The sequence below is a fragment of the Neolamprologus multifasciatus genome, chromosome 7 (genome assembly GCF_963576455.1).
Source record: "Neolamprologus multifasciatus chromosome 7, fNeoMul1.2, whole genome shotgun sequence".
In the NCBI taxonomy this organism is placed as follows: Eukaryota; Metazoa; Chordata; class Actinopteri; order Cichliformes; family Cichlidae; genus Neolamprologus; species Neolamprologus multifasciatus.
In genome coordinates, this window is record NC_140445.1 from 866,527 (window position 1) to 886,908 (window position 20,382).

Genomic DNA, 20,382 nt, shown 5'->3' on the forward strand with positions numbered 1-20,382 from the left:
GCTTCATGACTTTTCCTGTAAAAACACAAAACGTTTCACTAAATAAAATCTCGGTGGTTTGCTGTTTTTGTTATTGAACTGATTTGGTCAGATGTTAGACTAAAGCACAACAAAGAGCGAGGAGCTGTTCATCGGTAACGACCTAATAACTAATGATCGAGTTTTAAAAACAGCAGAAATGCTTTACAGGCCTCCGTGAAGCCGACAGAGTGTAGCGCCACCTTCAGGCGGCATCTGCATGACGCTGATAGAGGATTGAGCTGAGAATGGATCCACGATGGACGCTGATGGAAGGGCCGCTTGTTTGGGTCTAACGGCTCTCAGGTGAGGCAGAAGCTCCAACCTCAGGCTGCATCACTGCTTTCATCATGTTTGCTGCTCCTGAGCAGGTCGATGTTTCCGGCTGACAAAGATCTGCTGAACGTCTCAGTTTGTTGTGTTGCATGTTTTTCTTTGTCATGTTGGTTTTTCTCTTTCTTATGTTTTATTTTTTTCAAATGGCTTTTTAATGTCTTTGTTCTGTATAAAACATCATCATGTTTTTAATAAACTTCACATCATCAGTGAGACCTGCAGCTGCTTCAGGCCTCCAGGTTCGGGGACAGGTGAGTGCGCTCTGGTTCTTGCAGGCTCAGGTAAGCTGCCACAGGTGGTGTTTTCTTCAGTGACGGGACAGCCTGACACCTGAGGAGGAGGCGGGGTTAAAAACCACAGGTGAGTGCTGACAGGAAACAGACGCCCACTGGATGCAGCACAAAGCGTGAGATTGTGTTTGTTGTTGTTATCGAGACTTCTGGTCCTCTTAGTGACGAAATAACAAACATGAACAAACATTTATGGGAATAAATGGGCGGGGCAAGTGTTGCTGACATGCTTTATTGCAGGTCACTCAGAAATGATCAAACCAAACAGTTATTAGTTGAATATAATGCAGCATCCTGTCATCCTGCTATCTAAAGGTGATTATTAATCATACGGGCGTGACTGCTTTGAGCTTCAGCTTAACGTTTCCAACACTGACCAGCCTACCGGGCGTCGCAGCTATTTACACACATCACAGGAAGCGTCGCGCTTTACAGTCAGGTGACAAAAACACGCTCGTGCGTGACTAAAATCTCTAAAACTCAGTTTGATCACAAACAGACTCTGTTACATCTCTACGAAGACGTCATAAATAAGCTGCGTGAGCCGAAGTTAAATATCCAAACACTTATTTCTGTCCAGTAAACAAATACATCCAAAAGGTCACTAGAAGCTTAAAGAAGACACGTTTGCAGCTTTTCTGTGATGCGGTGAAAGCGTTCAGCTGCAGAGGGGTGAAAGCCGCCGCTGTTCGCCGTCGCACGTCGTCACGCGGAGGTCAGAGCGCTAATGTTCAGTCGATGAAGACGTTTTCAAAATGCAGTTTGAACCAGACCTGAGAGTCTGTGGCCTGAAGAGGAAACTTTGTTTTAGTGTCCAGGCGCGTTTACGCTGTTGGGTAGTTTGGAGGGTTTTCAGGCGTTTGGACAAAAACACAACAATCACTCGTCCTGCCCCCGCACAGCAGACAGGAAGTACGGCGCTGCCGTCTGCGCCGGCGTCGCTCTGCAGAGGACAAATACGAAGGAGGGCGGGAGGAGCGAGGTGCTCAGGAGGTCACACGGTCGTCTCCTGGTCCTCTCGCTGGATCATCTGGTAATGCTGGCAGCTCTTCAGATAATCAGCCAGCTCCGGGTCGTTGGCGTTGGCGGCGCGCTGCCTGGGAGTCTCCCCCTGAAAGAGACGAGCAGAGCTGTAAGAAAGCCGGCGGGCTGGTGAGGAACGCCGAGGCTCCACCGTCAGCGTTACCTCCACGGTCACCTGCAAATAAAACCCTCAAATTTCACTCATCAAACTCTCAGTGTGACCTCACAGCGACATCAGTGGTCACATGATGTGATTCAGCCGTCTGGGTCACCGTCCACCTGTCAGTCAAAGAGGCCACGCCCCTGATCCAGGTGAGTGATGAAAACGGGCGTAATGCAGGAGGATCTCTGGAGAACAGTTTGTGTATCGGGCTGCGAACACGCTGCCTCTGCTGGACGTCAGAGGAACTGCAGCGGCGACGGGGTGAGCAGCGGCGAAGCTCCGAGCTGCTCGCTGCTTCTCACCAACACTAAATAACACATGAACTCTTTTCCTCCTCTGGAGAGGAGACGACAAAGAGAAACTCAGATTATGGGCTGCTTCCTGTTACCACTGGCTTCACCATGGCGACGGTGAGCCGTGGCCTTTTGTATGTGCCGGAGCGAGGCCGGGGGATCCCGCGGCGCTTCGTTTCTCAGTGACACACAACATTAATCACTTTATAGAAGTGGGTCAGATACTGCTGGAGATCCATTTAGAGCGCCGTGGCTGTGCTGGTGGCCGTGACTGCGCCTGAGAACGACACGCAAACGTGCAGCGGGAAGCTCGACCACACCAACTCACATCCTTCGTGTCCACGAGCACAAAACGGAGGAACCAACCAGCGCAGAGCAGCAGCTGGGACGCCACATCATGATGTACAGACGCGTGCGCCGCTTCGTGTTGATTCGTCTCTTATTAAGTTGCTGCTCCGCTCAGCTTCAGACACTGGGCCACACACACACACACACACACACACACACACACACACACACACACACCGTGCACGGATGGCGAAGGCCCGGCTGTCATCTCTAAGCTCAGGGTGAAGCTGCAAACATAATGCAGCCGCGCTGTTGTTCACTCAGCCAGCAGGAGGCGCTGCGCCGGCCTGTTGTGTTTTCATGTTCGTACCTGCGTCACCAGATAAAGTACATTTTTAAAAGCTTTGTTTTTATCCCGTTACACTCTGGCAACAGAGCGTCTTCAAAAGCTTGGATTGTCCAGACTGTCAGAGTCACACTCGCTCACACTCACTCCTCGCCGCCCTCCTGCAGGGTTCATAACGGATGCTGCTGTGGGGCCTGAGTGGGTGAAACACCTGCTGTGGGGTCTGAGTGGGTGAAACACCTGCAGTGGGGCCTGAGTGGGTGAAACACCTGCTGTGGGGCCTGAGTGGGTGAAACACCTGCTGTGGGGTCTGAGTGGGTGAAACACCTGCTGTGGGGCCTGAGTGGGTGAAACACCTGCAGTGGGGCCTGAGTGGGTGAAACACCTGCTGTGGGGCCTGAGTGGGTGAAACACCTGCAGTGGGGCCTGAGTGGGTGAAACACCTGCTGTGGGGCCTGAGTGGGTGAAACACCTGCTGTGGGGCCTGAGTGGGTGAAACACCTGCAGTGGGGCCTGAGTGGGTGAAACACCTGCAGTGGGGCCTGAGTGGGTGAAACACCTGCAGTGGGGCCTGAGTGGGTGAAACACTTGCTGTGGGGCCTGAGTGGGTGAAACACCTGCTGTGGGGCCTGAGTGGGTGAAACACCTGCAGTGGGGCCTGAGTGGGTGAAACACCTGCTGTGGGGCCTGAGTGGGTGAAACACCTGCAGTGGGGCCTGAGTGGGTGAAACACCTGCTGTGGGGCCTGAGTGGGTGAAACACTTGCTGTGGGGCCTGAGTGGGTGAAACACCTGCTGTGGGACTTTAAGTGCACGTCTGGTGTAGAAGAGAATTCCTTCATGCTTCCAGTGTCTGACAGGAACGTCACACTCCTAACACGCTCGACCTGCTGTTAACTAGAGCAGGCGCAGGAAACCAGATCACACATTTTTCAAAATAAAAGCCTGCTACCATGCAGACGCAACACACTCATAACAAAACAGAAGCGAAACGCAATATTGTGTCAGGACACTTCACTATTTATGCACAATCAACAAAGGAGTATAGCACGACAATTTCTGTTCAGCGCCAGACTTGCTTGTACCTATTCTGCCTATTGTAATTATGTTATGAAAAATGACGTATTAACTACAACAGAAGACTGACCTTTGTGGGAATGGTAAATGGCCTGTATTTGTATAGCGCTTTACACATCCAGTCATCCACACACTGGTGATGGCAGCTACATTGTAGCCACAGCCACCCTGGGGCGCACTGACAGAGGCTGCCGGACACTGGCGCCACCGGGCCCTCTGACCACCACCAGTATGCAACGGGTGAAGTGTCTTGCCCAAGGACACAACGACCGAGACTGTTCAAGCCGGGGTTCGAACCGGCAACCTTCTGATTACAAGGCGAACTCCCAACTCTTGAGCCACAATCGCCTCAACGTGCTTGGAGCAGACTAACGTGAGCTGGATGTTCTGGGACGTTATATTTGGTCTTTGAATGGCTGCAATCCAGGCCATCCGTCGCCTCTTTGTTACTACGGAAACACGGCTGAACAATTTCTCGTCAATGACGTAATCCGATAACAACGATCTCTTTGCCGTCGGCTTCCCGTGGCTGTCATGTGACCGGCTGTTGCAGTTAATAACACAACAGCTTCTTGCTATTTTGTGTTTCTTTTTATCGCTGTGTGACTGATTTCAGTTGAAAGCCTGCGTGCGCTAGTGCCTCTCGCCACGAGTTCCCAGAATCCTTTGCGGTTTTGCCCCTGAATGACGTCACATTTTCAATCTCTATGGAAGCATGGACACGAAGTATCTCCTGCTTTACCTGTAGGTCTGTCTTCATGAGCGACGCTCCGGCCTCCACCAGGTATTTACAGATGCTCCTCTGACAGGAAGTGGCGGCTTTATGGAGCGCCGTCTCCCCTCTGGAAGAAACAAGAACGAAAACGCACATGAAGGCGCCGAGCCTCGTTCAGCAGGAATCAACTGAGATGGAAATGGAAGCTGACTCACGTCTCTTTCTCGGTGACATCCAGGTGGGACGTGGGCACTGAAAGCAGCGAGACAAACAGAGTCATCGTCACAGACTAACATCAGAGCGCTTTAATGTGGCGGCGACAGCGTGTGATGCTGCGAGGAGCAGCTCGAGTTTGTGACCAGACAGAGTCGGAGTGGCTCCCTGTTTCCACGTTCGTACGACCTGATTTGACCCCACAAAGAAGCTACACCTGTGTGCACGGTCACCTGCTGCTGAGGACGAAGACGAGGAGACTAAATGCAGCTCAGGGCTACAGGAACGGGCAGGACGTGAGGCGTCTCAGGGTGACGCGCTCGGAGATGAGACTTGTGTCAAGCCAGCCTCCGTTTGTTTTCTGTTGCCTGTGTATTCAAAGTATTACGGGAATGGACGTGGAAACTGGATTTCAAAATAAAACCCAACTTCGAATGAATTAACGGATGTGTTAAGAACATAATAACATATAATTTAGGCTTGTTTACAAACTCTAATGTTAGATCTACAGGACACAACCTTGTACCCTAATAGCGCATTTTAGAGCATTTTAAATTCGCTCCAAGTGTAAGTCATATATGGGCAATTTGAAAAGGCTTTTAGTTTGAAAAGCAAAATCAGACTGACTTGAAATTGGCATGGTAACATCGTGAGGTTGTATACTGTTGATCTAACATGGATTCATCCTGTGTAAACAGAAATCTTCATTTTTAGAACATTTTGAAATTGTTAAAGGAGTAGGTCGTATATGGGCAATTTGAAAAGGCTTTTAGTTTGGAAAGCAAAATCAGAATGACTTGAAATTGATATGGTAACATCGGGAGGTTGCATACTGTTGATATAAGGTGAAATTATCCTGTGGAAACAGGATTTTTTCTATTTAGAGCATTTCAAAATCGTTACAAAAGTCATATACGGGCAATTTCAATGGGCCATTACTTTGGAAAGTAAAATCAGACTGACTTGATATTGACATGGTATCACTGTGGGGCTTTATACTTATAATTATCCAGTGGAAACAAGAATTTTTCTTTTTAGAGCATTTTGAAATCGTTAGAAGAGTAAGTCAAATATAGGCAATTTCAAATTTCTGTGGTTGGATAGTCCTGATATAAAATGCAGCTAGTCTTTGTAAATATGACTTTTGCTTTTAAGAGCATTCAGAAGTCATTGAAAGAGTAGTTCAAAAATGAAAATTCACAGGGCTTTTACTTTGAAATCCAATAGGAGATGGCTTTAATATTGACATGTTGCTACTAGAATACGGGTATTCTACGGTATGTCCTTTGTATCCAGCATTAGAGTGTTCAAACAAGACTAACTGATATTTGTGAATGTGCTCTTAATTTACTGAAAGTTGGCTTTTATTTAGAAGTCATGCTTCAGGAGCTTTTATTTTGAAATCAGGTTTCCACATCTTTTGCCATAATACTTCGAATACACAGGGAACGTAAAACAAAGTGGAGGCTGGCTTGACACCAGTGAGATGAGAAGGTCCAACTACACAAGTTTAGCTTCTTAGTTCAGTAACTGAAACTTTCTAGTTCGTTCTTTGCTTCTAGTTTCTGACGAGAACCTCCAGAAACGAGCGTTTCTCTAGATCACGGATCAGGTACAGCAGCTTCGGTGGGGAGCGCTCTCTCCTGACCTGAGGAGTCGAAGAACTCCTCCACTCGGAGTAAAGCCGTTTAGCCTTTATAATACAAACCGCTCCACGATTCGCTCACCGCTGTCGATGAGGTACTTGACGATGTCTTTGCAGCCGGCCTCCACGGCGTGATGCAGCAGCGTGCAGCCGTCTCCGTCTTGCAGCAGGAGGTCCGCCCCCTGTTGGTGGAGCTCTCGGAGCTACACAACAAATACAGCGATTTGTTCCAAAGTGCACATGCTCAGTAAACCGCTTTGCTCAATCAGAAATCAATACTGGTAACGATCAATACGTCCAGACTCACCCGCTCCAGGTTTTCCTTCTTGATGCAGCTGATCAGCTCTGCATCTGGAGAGCAGGAAACAGACACAAGGTGTCAAACAGCCTGTTACACTTGTTTTCACTTTAAATTCACAGCCTGTCAGCTCCCTCTGCTGGACAGACGCTGGAACTGACGCCGAAGACTCTCAGTGTTCAACAGCAGAAGTGAGGAGGAGGAGGGCTTTTACCTTTTTCAGGGTCGTGTGAGGTAGCAGCAGGAGGTCTGTCAGTGAGAGAAGACACAGATAGGTCATCAGATTGTCATGTGACAGAGGGAGGAGCTTAAATCTGAGGTGCGGGGTGATCGGGACAATCGGGGGCTCGTGAGCTTCTCCCTTTGAAAGCCGCCTCGTGAACAGAACTCGCACCGAGACATCATGAGGTTGTCACGCCTGCACGTCGGTGCAAGTCCTCCCGGGATCAAACCGCTGCACACGCTAATCTGTCACCGTGTGTCAGCCAGGTCTGTGCAGCGGGACGCTCTCGTTATGGTCTTGCATTACAGCGAGCGTTCTGAGCACCTGCGGCGTCTTGCAGTTAAACCAGCCAATCAGAGAGCTGCACAAACAGACGCCAAAGCACCTCAGGCCACAGACTGTATAATAAAGATGGACATGGCTTCTGATATTCTGTTGAATGTCCAGGAGGGGGCGCTGATGTCACTCATTATGTAAATTATGGCTCTGGACCTGGGCTGTTCTTATTGGCTAACAACCTGACATCACCATGACATCACAAACCAGGCACAAAAAAAGCTGTGAAGCTGAAATGTTGGCAGGTGTGTGTGTGTGTGTGTGTGTGTGTGTGTGTGTGTGTGTGTGTGTGTGTGTGGATGAGGAGGAGCTTCAGAGAAACTGCAGACAGGAAGCAGGTGGAGTCGTACCTAATGACGGGTCTGAAATCAGCCGCGGCCGTGTTGGAGCGATGCACATTGATAATCTTTGCTCCTCGCCTTCAGATCACAGACAACATGGACAGGTGACAGGTGAGTCAGCGGCAGCACATGGAAAACAAACAGTGTGGACACGAGGACACACGAGTCCACCACAAACTGCAGCATCAAAGCCTTCATGGGGATAAAATGTTGCCAATTTAAAACATACAAATTCGATGTATTAATGTTAACTCTTAATAAAAGATGGACGCAGGTCTGAGGGACACTGCAGGCTCAAGCCCCGCCCTGAACCCTCCCCTGCTCCTATTCGGCTCTGAGTCAAAGATCAGCGATCATCATCTCACAGACCAGAGGAGTCGCCCCCTCCTGGACATCACTTAGACTGCAGGCGACGTCCATCATTTATATACAGTCTGTTATTAATGCACTGTGCTGTGAAAAAAAGCAGACGGCACAGTGGTGGAGCCAGCAGGGGGCGCTCTCATGGAAGTCTTCATATTTAAACTGCTCATTCCTGTTATTTGTGTTTACAGATATCACACAGACTTCACTGAGTATCAGCTGACTCTACAGGATCACTTCCTCCAGCAGCAGGTGTGCGAGTGCGTGTTGCTACCTGCAGAGGGCGGTCTTCGAGGAGCTCTGAGTCAAAGCATCGACCACGGAGCTGTCGCTGGAGATCCTCTTCCTCTGATCTCGGGATCTGAAACAAACACAGCGCTGTTTTTATTCCTGCCCCCATGATTGATTTCTGATCGTGATTCAAGTGGCGGCGGCGTCCCAGCGGGGAGCGATGAGCAGCTCCATGGAAACGGCACTTCAAACACCAGGAGCTTATTTCAGGGCGAACAGCTGCAGTTCCTCTGACATCCAGCAGAGGCAGCAGCGAGTTGAGGTAAACACACATCTTCTCTCACCTGTGTGACGAGGTAGGGGAGGTGGGGGAGGGCGGCGAGCAGGGGAAGGCGAACTGCTGGTCTTGGTGCTCCTCCGAGTCCACCAGGTCGGGCATGCTGGGGGAGGTGCCCACCGTCTCCTTGGAGACCAGCTCCGGGTCCAGGATGTAGAGCTCCTCCTGAGAGATCTCCGTCACGTAGTTCAGGTGCTCCTGAAACACATCAGGACACACCTGGCTGCAGGTCATCCACCATCACTGCCAGCAGAAAGAAAGCTGCACCAATCAGCAGGTAGTCTGCTAATCTGAAGGCCGGCGGTTCGATTCCCGCCTGCGTCCATCACCCGTGGACGCACTCGGATGTGCGACTCCACCACAGTAAAGGTGCTTCTCTGCTGCGTTTACCTGAGCCCGGTCGATCCTGTAGAAACGATCCGCCGTCGTGCCTGAAAGACAAAGAGAGCGTTTGTGCAGGTCGGGTCTGTGCGCGAACGCAGGAGGTCGGCTCGGACTTACAGTCGAGGAAGCACCACTTCATGGAGAGCTTGTGCGAGGACAGACTCTCGCCTTTCATCGCCTCGCCGTCCTGGAGGAGCAGAAAGAGAAGCGTGAGAGGCACCGCTGCACAGAGCCACAGACGCACTTTTACATTTCAGGGGAGGAGCAGAGGAAACTGTCCACATGTAATAAAATAAGAGAGCCCCGCCTCTCCCGACAGAGGGCGCACTCGTGCTGCAGGACGGCGAGCTGCTGTTCATCTGTGCAGCTTTTCTCGGTTGGTGTTGGGTCACAGCTGAGGTTTATTACAAACACAGTCAGCCACTTCCCCTTACGCCGCGCCCTGATGCTCCTCGCTATCAGTGTCTGATGTGTCACGCCCTGACACGTTTCGCCCTCTGAGAGCAGCCCGACGCTCGCACCACAGAAAGTACGATGGAGGAAGGATCTGCAGTTCTTTTGCTTTTGGCAAACAGCTGCACATAGAGGTCGACTGAACCCCCCCAGCCTCTGATGGTGAGGTGACAGGTAACCTGTCCCAACAATCGCAGTCAGAGCGTAAAGGTCGTCTCATTTTTAACCCTTTAAGACCGACCATAGAACCAAGTCCACCAGAGCTTATATTATATGTTTACATGCTGTGGAGCCATTTTTGGGAGCATTGCAAGTTGCTATACATCAATACAACCATTATAGCCTAAATTTTAATAATATGTCTGCATTAAGTGCATAGTAATTACATAAATTGCAAAAAAGTGCAATAAACTACAAAAAAATTGAAAATTGAAAATTGAAATTTAAGAGGCTTATCTCTCAAAACTGTAAATACAAAAAAGTTGCACAAAATAGTTTCCCACCACAGGAAATTTATTTTGAGTGTCTTCATAGTTTTATTTTTGAAATACACCAATTTTTATACACTGCAGGAAAAACGAAAATAAATATTATAATGCAAATTTGCAAAAAAGCAGCATATGCATCAAAATAAACTATTTCCAGCAGCAATATGAGTCCTAAGCATCCCAGAAACCACACAGAAAGTCATAAAGTCAAACATAACTTTTAAAAACACCAGTATAGGCTCATGAGGCCCTGATGGTAAAAAACTACATTTCCGCGAAATGACGTCACTTCCGGTTTCGGCAGGTCATGGCGGACATGCGATAGTTCTCGCTGATGGACGTAGGAAGTGTTACAAACAGCTGATCAGATCGGCAAAGCGTGTTTCTGGAATATTATGTTTTTGTTGCTGCAAGTGCTTTTTATGCAGTTTTTGCAAAGTTAGAAGGAAACTGTGACCGAGGACAAGCTGATGGCATAAGATGTAAGTACAACTCCTCCGGTTTCATATGCAGAAAGAATTATTGCGCTAGCTCACGTGGTTGCAGAGCTACCGGGATTTAAAAGTAGTTACGCAGAACGGAGCGTGCTGCTCTGACCGGCTTTAAAGGGTTAAATTGCCAACACGTCACAATCAGTCGGCTCACGTCAGCTGTTATACTCTCATATAAAAGCAGGTGTCTGTGTCACTCTTTAAACATGAATCAGTAGATTAATGATTACTCCTCCCGCCCACAGCGCTGTACCTGCTCCAGGTTGTCCTGCAGACGGTCGATGTGCAGGCGGCAGGTCTCCAGATCGCTGTCTCCGGGGACGGTGATGACTCCCAGCGGCAAAGCTCCAGGAAACATAAAGGTCAGAGTGAGAAACGTGCAGCTTGGTTTCTAAATAACAACAAATGACTCATGATAGTGGAAACAGTGAGGCACAGACCATCAACAGTAACTGGTTTGAGGACTGAACCAGCAGGTTCCCAGTCCGACGTGCCACAAACAGTTAAACATGCGTTTGACTGAAAGCACTGCTGCTACAGGTAACCTTCACACTTACACGCCTCCTTCAGCTGATCTTTGTCGTAGTGCAGCGCCTCGTACGCCGCCATGCTGATGCGGTTCACCCTGATCTGCAGCTTCTCTGGAACGGGCTGCTGGCTGCACACAAACACGCCATCGTTTAGTCACCGAACATTTAAGCCGCTCGCACGTACAGACTGCATCATCTGATGGTGTTTATCTACAGCGTAAATAGAAGCGGGCTGAAGCGAGCCCTGTGGGACGCCATCGCTAACAGCAGCTATGACAGTCTGCTCAGTACTTCCTGTTACTGCGACCAATGAGAGCAAAGGAATCTACTGAGCGACCAATGAGAGGTGGGTCAGTGCGCACAGCAGACGTACTCGTTGAGATGGGGCATGGAGATCCTCCTCTTGGCCTTCTGGACCATGTTGGCCTGGTTCCTCAGACTGATGTGAATGACGGACGGCGCCAGCTTGCAGGGCTCGCCGTCCACCTGCATGGGGATGGACTTAAAGGTGGTGAGGGTCACTTCCTTACACTGGTGGAGGCGTTCGCCATGACCGCCCACCTGGAGGGTGGCCTGCAGACAAACGAGCAAAGCTTGAACTGGACCAAACGAGCGTTTATAGTAAGCGTGTGTCTGTGATGGGTGTGGTCTGATGTGGTGTTTGTAGGTGACGCCGTCTCACCAGAGACGTCATGGTGAAGCCGATGACCTCGATACAGCCGTCGTCATGCCGCTGAGGCTCAAAGTCCTGATGTTCGCTGGGGTTCCCCCACGGCGTGGTGCCAGCACAGTACCTGCAGCAGGCAGACAAACCGAGCGCGCTCGTACTTTAACGCAGCATTTCCTGTTTATCTACTCGCCGGATTCCACCGTGACGGTGTGAAAGATGTTTGTTAGCAGGCTGCAGATGTACCTGGGGATGTTGAGGAAGAGCAGACACTGCAGCTTCAGGTCCTGGATTTTGGCTGTGAGGTCCGTCCCGTCACACTGAGGAGGAAGGAAACGAGGATTTATACGAGGAAGCTGCTCCACGAGCTTCCTGCCACAGCCTGAGCTGCAGAGGCTCAACTCTCTCGTTCAAATGTCGTCACGTGTCGCTCCAAAAAACCCAGAAACTCAAGATTCAAACGCCACATGATGTTAGTGCGGCTGCAGCCATCTTTATCCATGCATAAAGCCGAAGTACAACTTTCACACGTTGCTGGGTCATGCTGCGGGTGCAGGCATCATCGGGCTGCTCGTGACGAGATCCCTCACCTGTAACGACGCTCAGTCACACGTGTGTTTCAGCGACTCACCACCACTCTGATGTGCTTGGCGAGGTCTTTGGAGCTCCCGCTCAGGAAGTCTGAGAAGGCGGTCTGAAACACACACGCACGCACACACGTTAGAAACATGTTCACGTGTGGACGAGCAGCACAGCAGCCGCACGAGGACGCACTCACCCCTGCGTAGAACATCTTGTTCCTGAAGCGGCTGTTAAACTTCTCGGGGTTCGCCTCTGGAAAGATCAAACCAACAGTTTGAGACAGACCCCACAGCACCGAACACCCCCCCCCCCCAAACCACACAGCTGGACTCACTTCATAGGATTTGATTCTGGTCAGATTTTTAATGATCACATGAGACACAAACAGCTGTTAGCAGATGTTTTATGGTCCTGGAAGAAGATTAAAGGTGCAGGAAAAATAATGCTGATGAGTCCAGATGTTCTGAGGAGGCCTGGAAACTAGTGAGAGGCTTTTATTTTGTAGGGACACAGATACCAGCTCACAGGTGTGGAACTGGCTCCGTGCACCGCTGATCTCTAGCCTGTAGGGGGAGTGAGGACCAGAGTGCAGAGCCCCCTGACAGGCTGCTGACTTCCTGTGAAGAAACAGGAAGTTGCATTTCTAACCAGTGAAAGTACAGCAATGACAGCGCTGAAACTCAGCTCGGTACAAAGCTGATAAACAACACCAGAGGTCAAAGGTTACAGGAGGTTTTAAATCCAACATTCCCGTCTGTCGGAGGAGTGGGATTTTACTCCCAGCTGAGTCACTCTGATCAGAGGAGGATTCGAGCCGCCACACCTGTGGACCCGACACACCTGTGGACCTGACACACCTGTGGAGCTGACACACCTGTGGACCCGACACACCTGTGGACCTGACACACCTGTGGACCCGCCACACCTGTGGACCTGACACACCTGTGGAGCTGACACACCTGTGGACCTGACACACCTGTGGACCCGCCACACCTGTGGCAGTTTCCTGTGTGTCACCGCCGGTTCGAAAGGTGATTAAATGGCCCATCGCAGAGCTGCGTACTCTCGAGAGCAGCGATCAGGTCAAACTCATTCTACACGCTGGGTCACAGGCTGACTATCAGCCAATCAAAGATCAGTGTGAGGGATCTTTGACGGCTGGTTGGTGAGATGTCGTTAACCAGTAACGTGCACGGGCGAAGCTGGTTTCACTTCCTCATTTGTCTTTGTGGTCATCTTGTTTCTATATTCCGAGTCTCAGACAGAAGGTCGTAAGACGTCGTCCGCGGTAACGCGTCTGTCTGCACAGTAGGGGTGGGGGGAAAATGGATACTGTGTAGCATGGTGATATTTTGTTTGTAATAATGTATGGATACAGGGACAGCAGAAATCGATATTTTGTTACAAAAAGGTTTTTGTGCTCTGACTTCAGAGCATGTTGATCCTTTTTCTGAATCCTGACATTCCTTCACTGTCCAAATGTGTTTAATAAACATGACAGTTTACTTATTTTAATTTAAGACATGTTTTATTTTAATTAAGTTTAAAACTTTTTTATTTAATGTAAAATTATATTTTGTTTTAATTTACTTTCAAATTCTTCAGTTGCTGAAGGGGCTGCATAGTTTTCATAAACTGCATAGTTCAGAATAGCTATAATTGTACCAGATGGTTGATTCAGTTAAGTTGGACTAGACTGTAATACAAACCGTTCAGTTTGTCAACAATCAAACTGAAATGAGAGAAAGACTGAGTGTGAGACTTTGATATTAGAGAAAATGAATATTGATAAAGTTTACCTTTATGTACAGAATCTGAATATCGCAAAATATTTTTAAAATTTGCAATAATATCGTATCGTGCTTTAAGTATTGCAATAATATCGTATCGTGGGATGTATGGTGATTCCCACCTCTACTGCACAGACCTTTGAATCAAAGCTGGCAGTCTCTGCTTTGGGCCTTCAGTCAACACATGAACCGTCCCGCTGTAAAAGCCGCCCACGAAGAAGAGCCTGCAGAGTACTCGCGTACAGAGCCAGCTCGTGTGCTGAACATCGATCCGAGCGATTCGATCCCGACCCGGAAGAAACGGGAATGAGAATTTCTGGTGCGTCACGGCTGACTTTATTGACCTTTGAGATGTCCAGCCTGACAGAGGGTAAACCCTTCGACCTCGTCGACCTTGTTCTTGTCCCGTCCTGCTTTCACACTTTGCGACAGTGGGGCGGAAGAAGGTCCTTTTAGCAGGAAGAGACACCCAGCAGGACCGGCTTCTTCACTGCTTTGGCATTTTAAGCCATTAACTTATTCCATCCATCCATCCATTCGCTTCCGCTTATCCTTTTCAGGGTCACGGGGGTGCTGGAGCCAATCCCAGCTGTCATAGGGCGAGAGGCGGGGTCCACCGGGACAGGTCGCCAGTCTGTCGCAGGGCTCCATGAACTTATTGTGTTATTTGAATGCCCCACAGAGGAGCGGAGGACGCCACAGCCACACTCTTCATAGCTTGTTAACCTACAAACGTGGAGCGGCGTCTTATCTGCTGATTTCTCCTCTGTTTGAATCTTTGACATCAGTAATCATCCTGTTAGACAGTCACGCTCCACCAGGGGGCGTCCTGTCCCCGTTTCTGTTTGTTCTTCAGCTGTGGGAACAGCTTTGGTATGGATGCAAACTGTGACACAGGCATCGGGCATCTTTTATTAAACCAGCCGTGGACACGCTGTCAGGGGGAGGGGACAGCTCAACCATACAAAGACATGATCGTGGATTTCAGGACGCGCCCGTGAGCGCACTGACCTCTGGATTCATGGAAGCCCAGCGTGACGTGAGCGTCGAAGCCCAGACTGAAGTAGTTGTTGAAGACGTCGATGGGGAGCTGAAAGGAAGCAGCAGAATGAAACCGTCAGATCCTCCTCGGGTGGGCGTCGCCTCTCACAGGTGGGCGTTAAACTCACCTTGTCTGTCTGGTGTTCGTCCCGGTCCTCGGGCCGCGCCTCTGGGTTTGCCTCCACGTTCAGGTTCCATCGGTCCAGCTGCACGATGTTGCCGTCCTCCACGTGAGACAGGATCTTCGTTATCGGTTCGTCGGTGTAGCCCTGGGAGAGGAAGAGGAGGAGTTACACAAGGAGCAACGCTGGCTCCTGTTTTCACAGAAGAAGAAGAAGCGTTCACACGTGACGATTTTCTTACACGAGTCCTCTGAGTGGACGTGCTTCAGTATTAAACTGCAGTGAAGTTTCTCCACTTTTATGAAACAACCTGCAGTTCCTCTGACGCCCAGCAGAGGCAGCAGTGAGTCAGTCCCATGTTAAAAACTGTTGGTCCCCACAGCTAATTTCCATAACACCTGTACTCATACGTTCATCTTTAAATGATATTCAATTCAATGTTATTTATATTGCAACAAATCACAGGTGCCCCCACTAATCAGACGACCCCCTGTGAGCAAGCAGGAAGAAACCTCCGGCAGAACCAGGATCAGGGCAGCCGTGTGCCGTTGGGGGTGACAGGATGGAGACAGGACGTATTTCTGGGGCCTGGAGGGGCTAAAGTGGCTTCAGACTGAGCAGCTACACTGAGGTGTCATAAAAAGAAAGATTATTCTGACTGCGAACCATGCAAAGCTGCTCTGGAGCCCAAGAATGAGAACAAACTGGAAACGATCAGTGGTGGTGGAGCTAACTTACTCCTCCCCAGTTCAGAGTCCTTGCCAGGTCGTTGCCAGTCCCCAGTGGCAGGATGGCCACAGGAGGCTGAGGGCGGAGCTTCAGCTGATCCAAAACAGACAGGATCCACCCCACCTGCACACACACGGACACGCTGATGACATCATCTGTTGGTTAAATAGTGGTGAGGAATAAAGCGTCTGTGACTCACGGTGCCGTCCCCCCCGCAGGCCAGGATCCGCAGGTTGGGCACTTTGGCGTACAGCTCCAGCCTGCAGGAAACACAGATTTGAAAATGTGAGTGCAGGACAGAGGAGGAAGCTGAGGGAGGACGGTGGAGAACAAAGCCGTACACTGAAGCGTTGTTAGGGTTTCTTTTCAGTTTAGAATGAACTGAACGGATGGAGGCCAACAAATCTGCTGCTGTGCATGTTTAAGGTCACCGAGTGCAGGGTGAAGCGGTGGTGACACGATTAGAGCGCGCAGGATCATATCTATCTACAGACTCAGTCCACTTTATATTGTAGCTAAAGCCTCGACAGTAATGCAGAGAAAACCAGCAATCAGATGATTCCCGATGAACTGCAGCACTCGGCGACAGCGGGAAGGAAGAACTCCTTTTAACAGGAAGAAACCTCCAGCAGGCTCAGGCAGGGGCGGGGCCATCTGCTGCGACCAGCTGGGCGTGAGGGGAGGGCGACAGGACAGAAGACCCGAGTGTTGGAATCACATGACAGGTTTTCATCAGTTAATCTTCGTTCGATTTAGGCTCCGCCCTCCTATCCACTGAGCTACCTGTGCTCTCTCAGGTTGTCACGTCTCCCCAGAACAGGATGCACCACCGCTAAAGGTCAAAGGTTAGCACAGCAGCTGAGTTTACAATGCCAAACCGTTACGATGTCAAAGTTCATCCTCATTGCCCCACGATCTGGTCTAACTGAAGCGGTGAGGTCAGAGGTCACAGGATACGAGTGGGCAGTCTCACCCTTCTTTGGGCCCGCCCTTCGTCAGGTCGAACACCTGCCGCGGGTTCAGGTACCACATGAAGGACTGGACGATCTTTGCTCCCTGAGAGGAGGAGACAGAAACAGGTGTTTGATGAGAAGCTGGAGGAAACAGTCACATGACCGCCCAGCGCCGCTCTGCGTTTTGGGCTTCGGGTTCGCTGTGCAGTGCATTCTGGTCCTTTTCCTACTTCTGTGAGTGATTGGAGGACGTACCTGGTTCCCGCCGCTCTTTGGGTTCACAAACACCAGCACAGGCTTCATGAGCTGAGAGGGGAGGGGCTTCACCAGGAAGGGCTTCCAGCGGCCATCTTGGACCTGAGAACCAAAAAAAAGGTTAACGTGACCCTCAGAGCTCTCAGTCTGACCTCTAACAGCTTAAACCAATCAGCTGTCAGGATCACAGCAATGATGACGTCACTTCCTCACCTCTCCGCCCTTCTTGCTCGCCTTGTTAGACTTCAGCGACGTCCTCTTCTTCTTCTTACTGGACTTCAGCGACGACTGCAGACAGGACAAACACATCAGTGTGTGTGTGTGCGCGCGCGTGTGTGTTTGTGTGTGTTTGTACCTGTGGCCTGCGGACCCTGATGATCCAGGTGGGCGGGACGATGACGGCGGCGTGAGCGCCCAGAGAGCAGCACTCCTCGATCTGCTGCAGCATGAAGCAGGTCACCTTGTTGTGATACTGAAACACAAACAGGAAGTCAGAGCTTCGTCCAGCACGGTCGCGGGGTCAGACCGGCTCGTTGGCCTTTCTCAGTGAACTTTGAACCTGATTAAAGCGAGCACTCACCGCCTGTTTGCACCACGAGCAGCTGATGGCGACGATCTCTTTGCTGTGGAAGGCAAACTTCTGCTGAAAGCCCTGCGGGTGAGACAGGACTCAGGTTAACCTGCATCTCGTCTTCAGCTTCCTGTGTGCGTCTTCATCGCTCACGCCGCTTCGTCCTTATAAGCCATCACTTATTCGTTGCTTTGTTTTTGCCTCTGTTCCCTCAAACACGAGTCGCACTCAGCTCCAAAGCTTCTGGCATCAGTTTGACATGAGAAGCTGTTTTTACAGGCAGCTGCTCTAAACCAGGGGTGTTAAACATCAGGCCCGGGGGCCAGCATTGGCTCAGCTGGACGGTTTTGGGGAACATCCCACATCTGTTCATACTACACCAACGTAATGAAGGCTCAAATAAACAGTTTTGTCATCATCTTCTTGGCTCTCTGTTTGTTTCTCAACATAAACAACAAAAAAGCCGTTTGACGGCGAGCGGACGCTCACCTTCCCGCACTGTCGACACTTGCCCGCCTGGCGCCTCCGGTGGACCCAGTGGTGCCGGACGACGTTGGACTGAAAGACAACAGCTGGTTATCAGAGCTCGTCTCTGCACAGCATTCAGGCTTTTAAGAATCTGCTCTCACTGACCTCTCGCACGGCTCGACATCCGGGTTCCCTGAACGACGGCTTGCACCTGAAATTAATCTGAACACAGGAGACGTGAGGAGAGGAAACAGGAAACAGGGCGTAAATCCAAAGCGGCGCCTCGGCTTTTACCTTCTCCAGCTGCTCCAAGCACACGGTGTGCACTGAGATCTTACAGCCGGCGCATTTCTTCCTCCCTTTGTCTGTTTGCTGCAGACAAACATCAGATTTACTCATCGTCATCACTGAAATCTGAAAGCTGTGATGAACGATTTACAGACGAATGAGCTGAACCCAGCAGAGCCTGTTTGTGCTTTTAGTTCTTCACGGAGCTAAAAGAGAGAAAAACTGCAGGACAGCCTCACCTCATCATATCAATCATGATCCAGTTACTCAAAAACTCCCACAGACGCCGTGCTGAGCAGCTTCATGAGGAAATTAATCTGTGTTTCATTTTGTTTCATTTTGTTTCAATTTGTTTCAATTTGTTTCAATTTGTTTCATTTTGTTTCAATTTGTTTCAATTTGTTTCATTTTGTTTCAATTTGTTTCATTTTGTTTCATTTTGTTTCAATTTGTTTCATTTTGTTTCATTTTGTTTCATTTTCATAGCTGCTTCTACAAAGTATTGACTCAGGGGGCTGAATAATTACGCACACCCCACTTTGCAGTTATTTATTTGTAAAAAATGTTTGGAATCATGTCTGATTTTCGTTCCACTTCTCACGTGTTCACCACTTTGTGTTGGTCTTTCACCTGGAATTCCAATAACAATGATTCATGTTTGTGGCTGTAATGTGACAAAATGTGGGAAAGTTCAAGGGGGCCGAATATTTTTGCAAACCACCAAGTCACAGATACAGTCGCCTCAATGCGCTTTATATTGTACGGTAGACGCTACAAAACCCAAAAATCATCCCCTGTTAGCAACAGTGGCGACAGTGGGAAGGAAAAACTCCCTTTTAACAGGAAGAAACCTCCGACAGGGAGGGGCGGGGCCATCTGCTGTGAACGGTTGGGGTGAGAGAAGGAAGATGATTTGTTAAACACAAACTGGCGTCATCAGTGAGGGAAAGCGTTTTTCCTGGCGGGGGCGGACTCACCAGAGACTTGGCGATGCAGTACTGCTCTCCAACATAGCAGAAGTCTCCGGAGACGCTGGTCTCAAACCAGATGTGGTCGCCGTACTGGGCGTTATCCTGTGACAGAAACACAGCAGCTTCACGGGTGAAAACCAAACGTTCAGCAGGACAGATGTGCACAGCGACATGTTCCTCGTGGCGAGCTACGGCGGGGAAAACGGATCGATCCCTGCCGGATGTGCACGTCTGCTCACAGAGAAATGAACGCTGGGATTTTATTTAAAGGAAAAAGACAGAAAATCAACCTAAAGGTTAAACGTCTACATATCCTGGCTCTCACAGATTCGCTGTGTGCACATGCATTACAATCAGCCAATCAGCTGCACACCTGCACGAGGCTGGAATAAACTATGGGACAGTCAGCAGGAAGCTCGGGGAGGAGGTGAAGCTGCTGCTGCCATTATTCAGAAATGGAAGAAATATAAAGCACGAGTCTCCTCGGTCTGTAGCTCCACAAGGTGAGGATGATGATGATAAAGATGGTGGAGCTCGTTATTGACCTGATCGAACATTTATTGTGTCTGGACCAGAAGAAACGTGTTCGTCTGGAGGAACTGTCTAAATCTGCGCAGAGAGCGAGCTGATGAGGCGACTCACGCTCCAGTCGACGGTGCTGCTCGGCTCCTGCGGCGACTCGCTCGCACCGGACGTCGACACGTTGGCCGGAGTCCCGGCGTGCTGCGCGCCCGACTTCGAGATGGCTTTTCTGCAAAGACAAGAGACCAGGAGAGATTTGGAGAAGCGGCTCTGCTTTCAGAAACAGTGTTCAGACACATGATTTCACACAGGGGAGCGCTCAGAGCGCAGCGACGCTGGAGGAGAGGCCACGCCTCCCCTGGGCTGTTTCAAAGGTTCATAAACACACGGCGGCTGATCTTATCTGAACCCACTGTGAGACTTTCAGGGTAGATTATCTGTGCCTGCAGGGGTGAAGACCCACCGGCTAAATGAGGCCACGCCCACAGTTTGATCCTAAATGATACTTCCTGTTAGCTTAAAACACTAAGCTAACAGCTCAG

General features: G+C 49.9%; 1 protein-coding gene and 1 long non-coding RNA gene across 5 annotated transcripts in view; both read right to left on the bottom strand.

Annotated features, from left to right (window-relative positions):
* Nucleotides 1-860: 860 nt before the first annotated feature.
* dgkzb (diacylglycerol kinase, zeta b) overlaps nt 861-20,382 on the bottom strand; it is a 29,786-nt gene continuing 10,264 nt past the window's right edge. For 2 of the 4 annotated variants that reach the window (XM_085168855.1, XM_085168854.1), the window contains 31 exons: nt 19,961-20,069; nt 19,325-19,420; nt 18,225-18,431; nt 18,081-18,149; nt 17,601-17,672; nt 17,376-17,492; nt 17,234-17,308; nt 17,021-17,122; nt 16,786-16,868; nt 16,012-16,072; nt 15,822-15,935; nt 15,090-15,230; nt 14,932-15,010; nt 12,327-12,382; nt 12,180-12,242; nt 11,795-11,868; nt 11,564-11,675; nt 11,255-11,454; nt 10,909-11,009; nt 10,605-10,696; nt 9,037-9,106; nt 8,926-8,966; nt 8,543-8,733; nt 8,242-8,328; nt 7,614-7,682; nt 6,919-6,953; nt 6,714-6,757; nt 6,489-6,609; nt 4,764-4,800; nt 4,576-4,675; nt 861-1,755 (listed from right to left, as the gene is read on the bottom strand). In XM_085168855.1, the coding sequence (XP_085024981.1) occupies nt 1,639-1,755; nt 4,576-4,675; nt 4,764-4,800; nt 6,489-6,609; nt 6,714-6,757; nt 6,919-6,953; nt 7,614-7,682; nt 8,242-8,328; nt 8,543-8,733; nt 8,926-8,966; nt 9,037-9,106; nt 10,605-10,696; nt 10,909-11,009; nt 11,255-11,454; nt 11,564-11,675; nt 11,795-11,868; nt 12,180-12,242; nt 12,327-12,382; nt 14,932-15,010; nt 15,090-15,230; nt 15,822-15,935; nt 16,012-16,072; nt 16,786-16,868; nt 17,021-17,122; nt 17,234-17,308; nt 17,376-17,492; nt 17,601-17,672; nt 18,081-18,149; nt 18,225-18,431; nt 19,325-19,420; nt 19,961-20,069 (2,935 nt within the window). In that variant the 3' untranslated portion in view covers nt 861-1,638. The remainder of the gene's footprint in view (nt 1,756-4,575; nt 4,676-4,763; nt 4,801-6,488; nt 6,610-6,713; nt 6,758-6,918; nt 6,954-7,613; nt 7,683-8,241; nt 8,329-8,542; nt 8,734-8,925; nt 8,967-9,036; nt 9,107-10,604; nt 10,697-10,908; nt 11,010-11,254; nt 11,455-11,563; nt 11,676-11,794; nt 11,869-12,179; nt 12,243-12,326; nt 12,383-14,931; nt 15,011-15,089; nt 15,231-15,821; nt 15,936-16,011; nt 16,073-16,785; nt 16,869-17,020; nt 17,123-17,233; nt 17,309-17,375; nt 17,493-17,600; nt 17,673-18,080; nt 18,150-18,224; nt 18,432-19,324; nt 19,421-19,960; nt 20,070-20,382) is intronic. The other 2 variants (XM_085168857.1, XM_085168856.1) reach the window with 2 other exon arrangements.
* LOC146513374 (uncharacterized) lies at nt 1,762-4,569 on the bottom strand. Its single transcript, XR_014875424.1, has 3 exons — nt 3,549-4,569; nt 3,056-3,084; nt 1,762-2,939 (listed from the first exon to the last, which is right to left on the bottom strand). It is a non-coding gene; the product is annotated as an uncharacterized LOC146513374 (long non-coding RNA).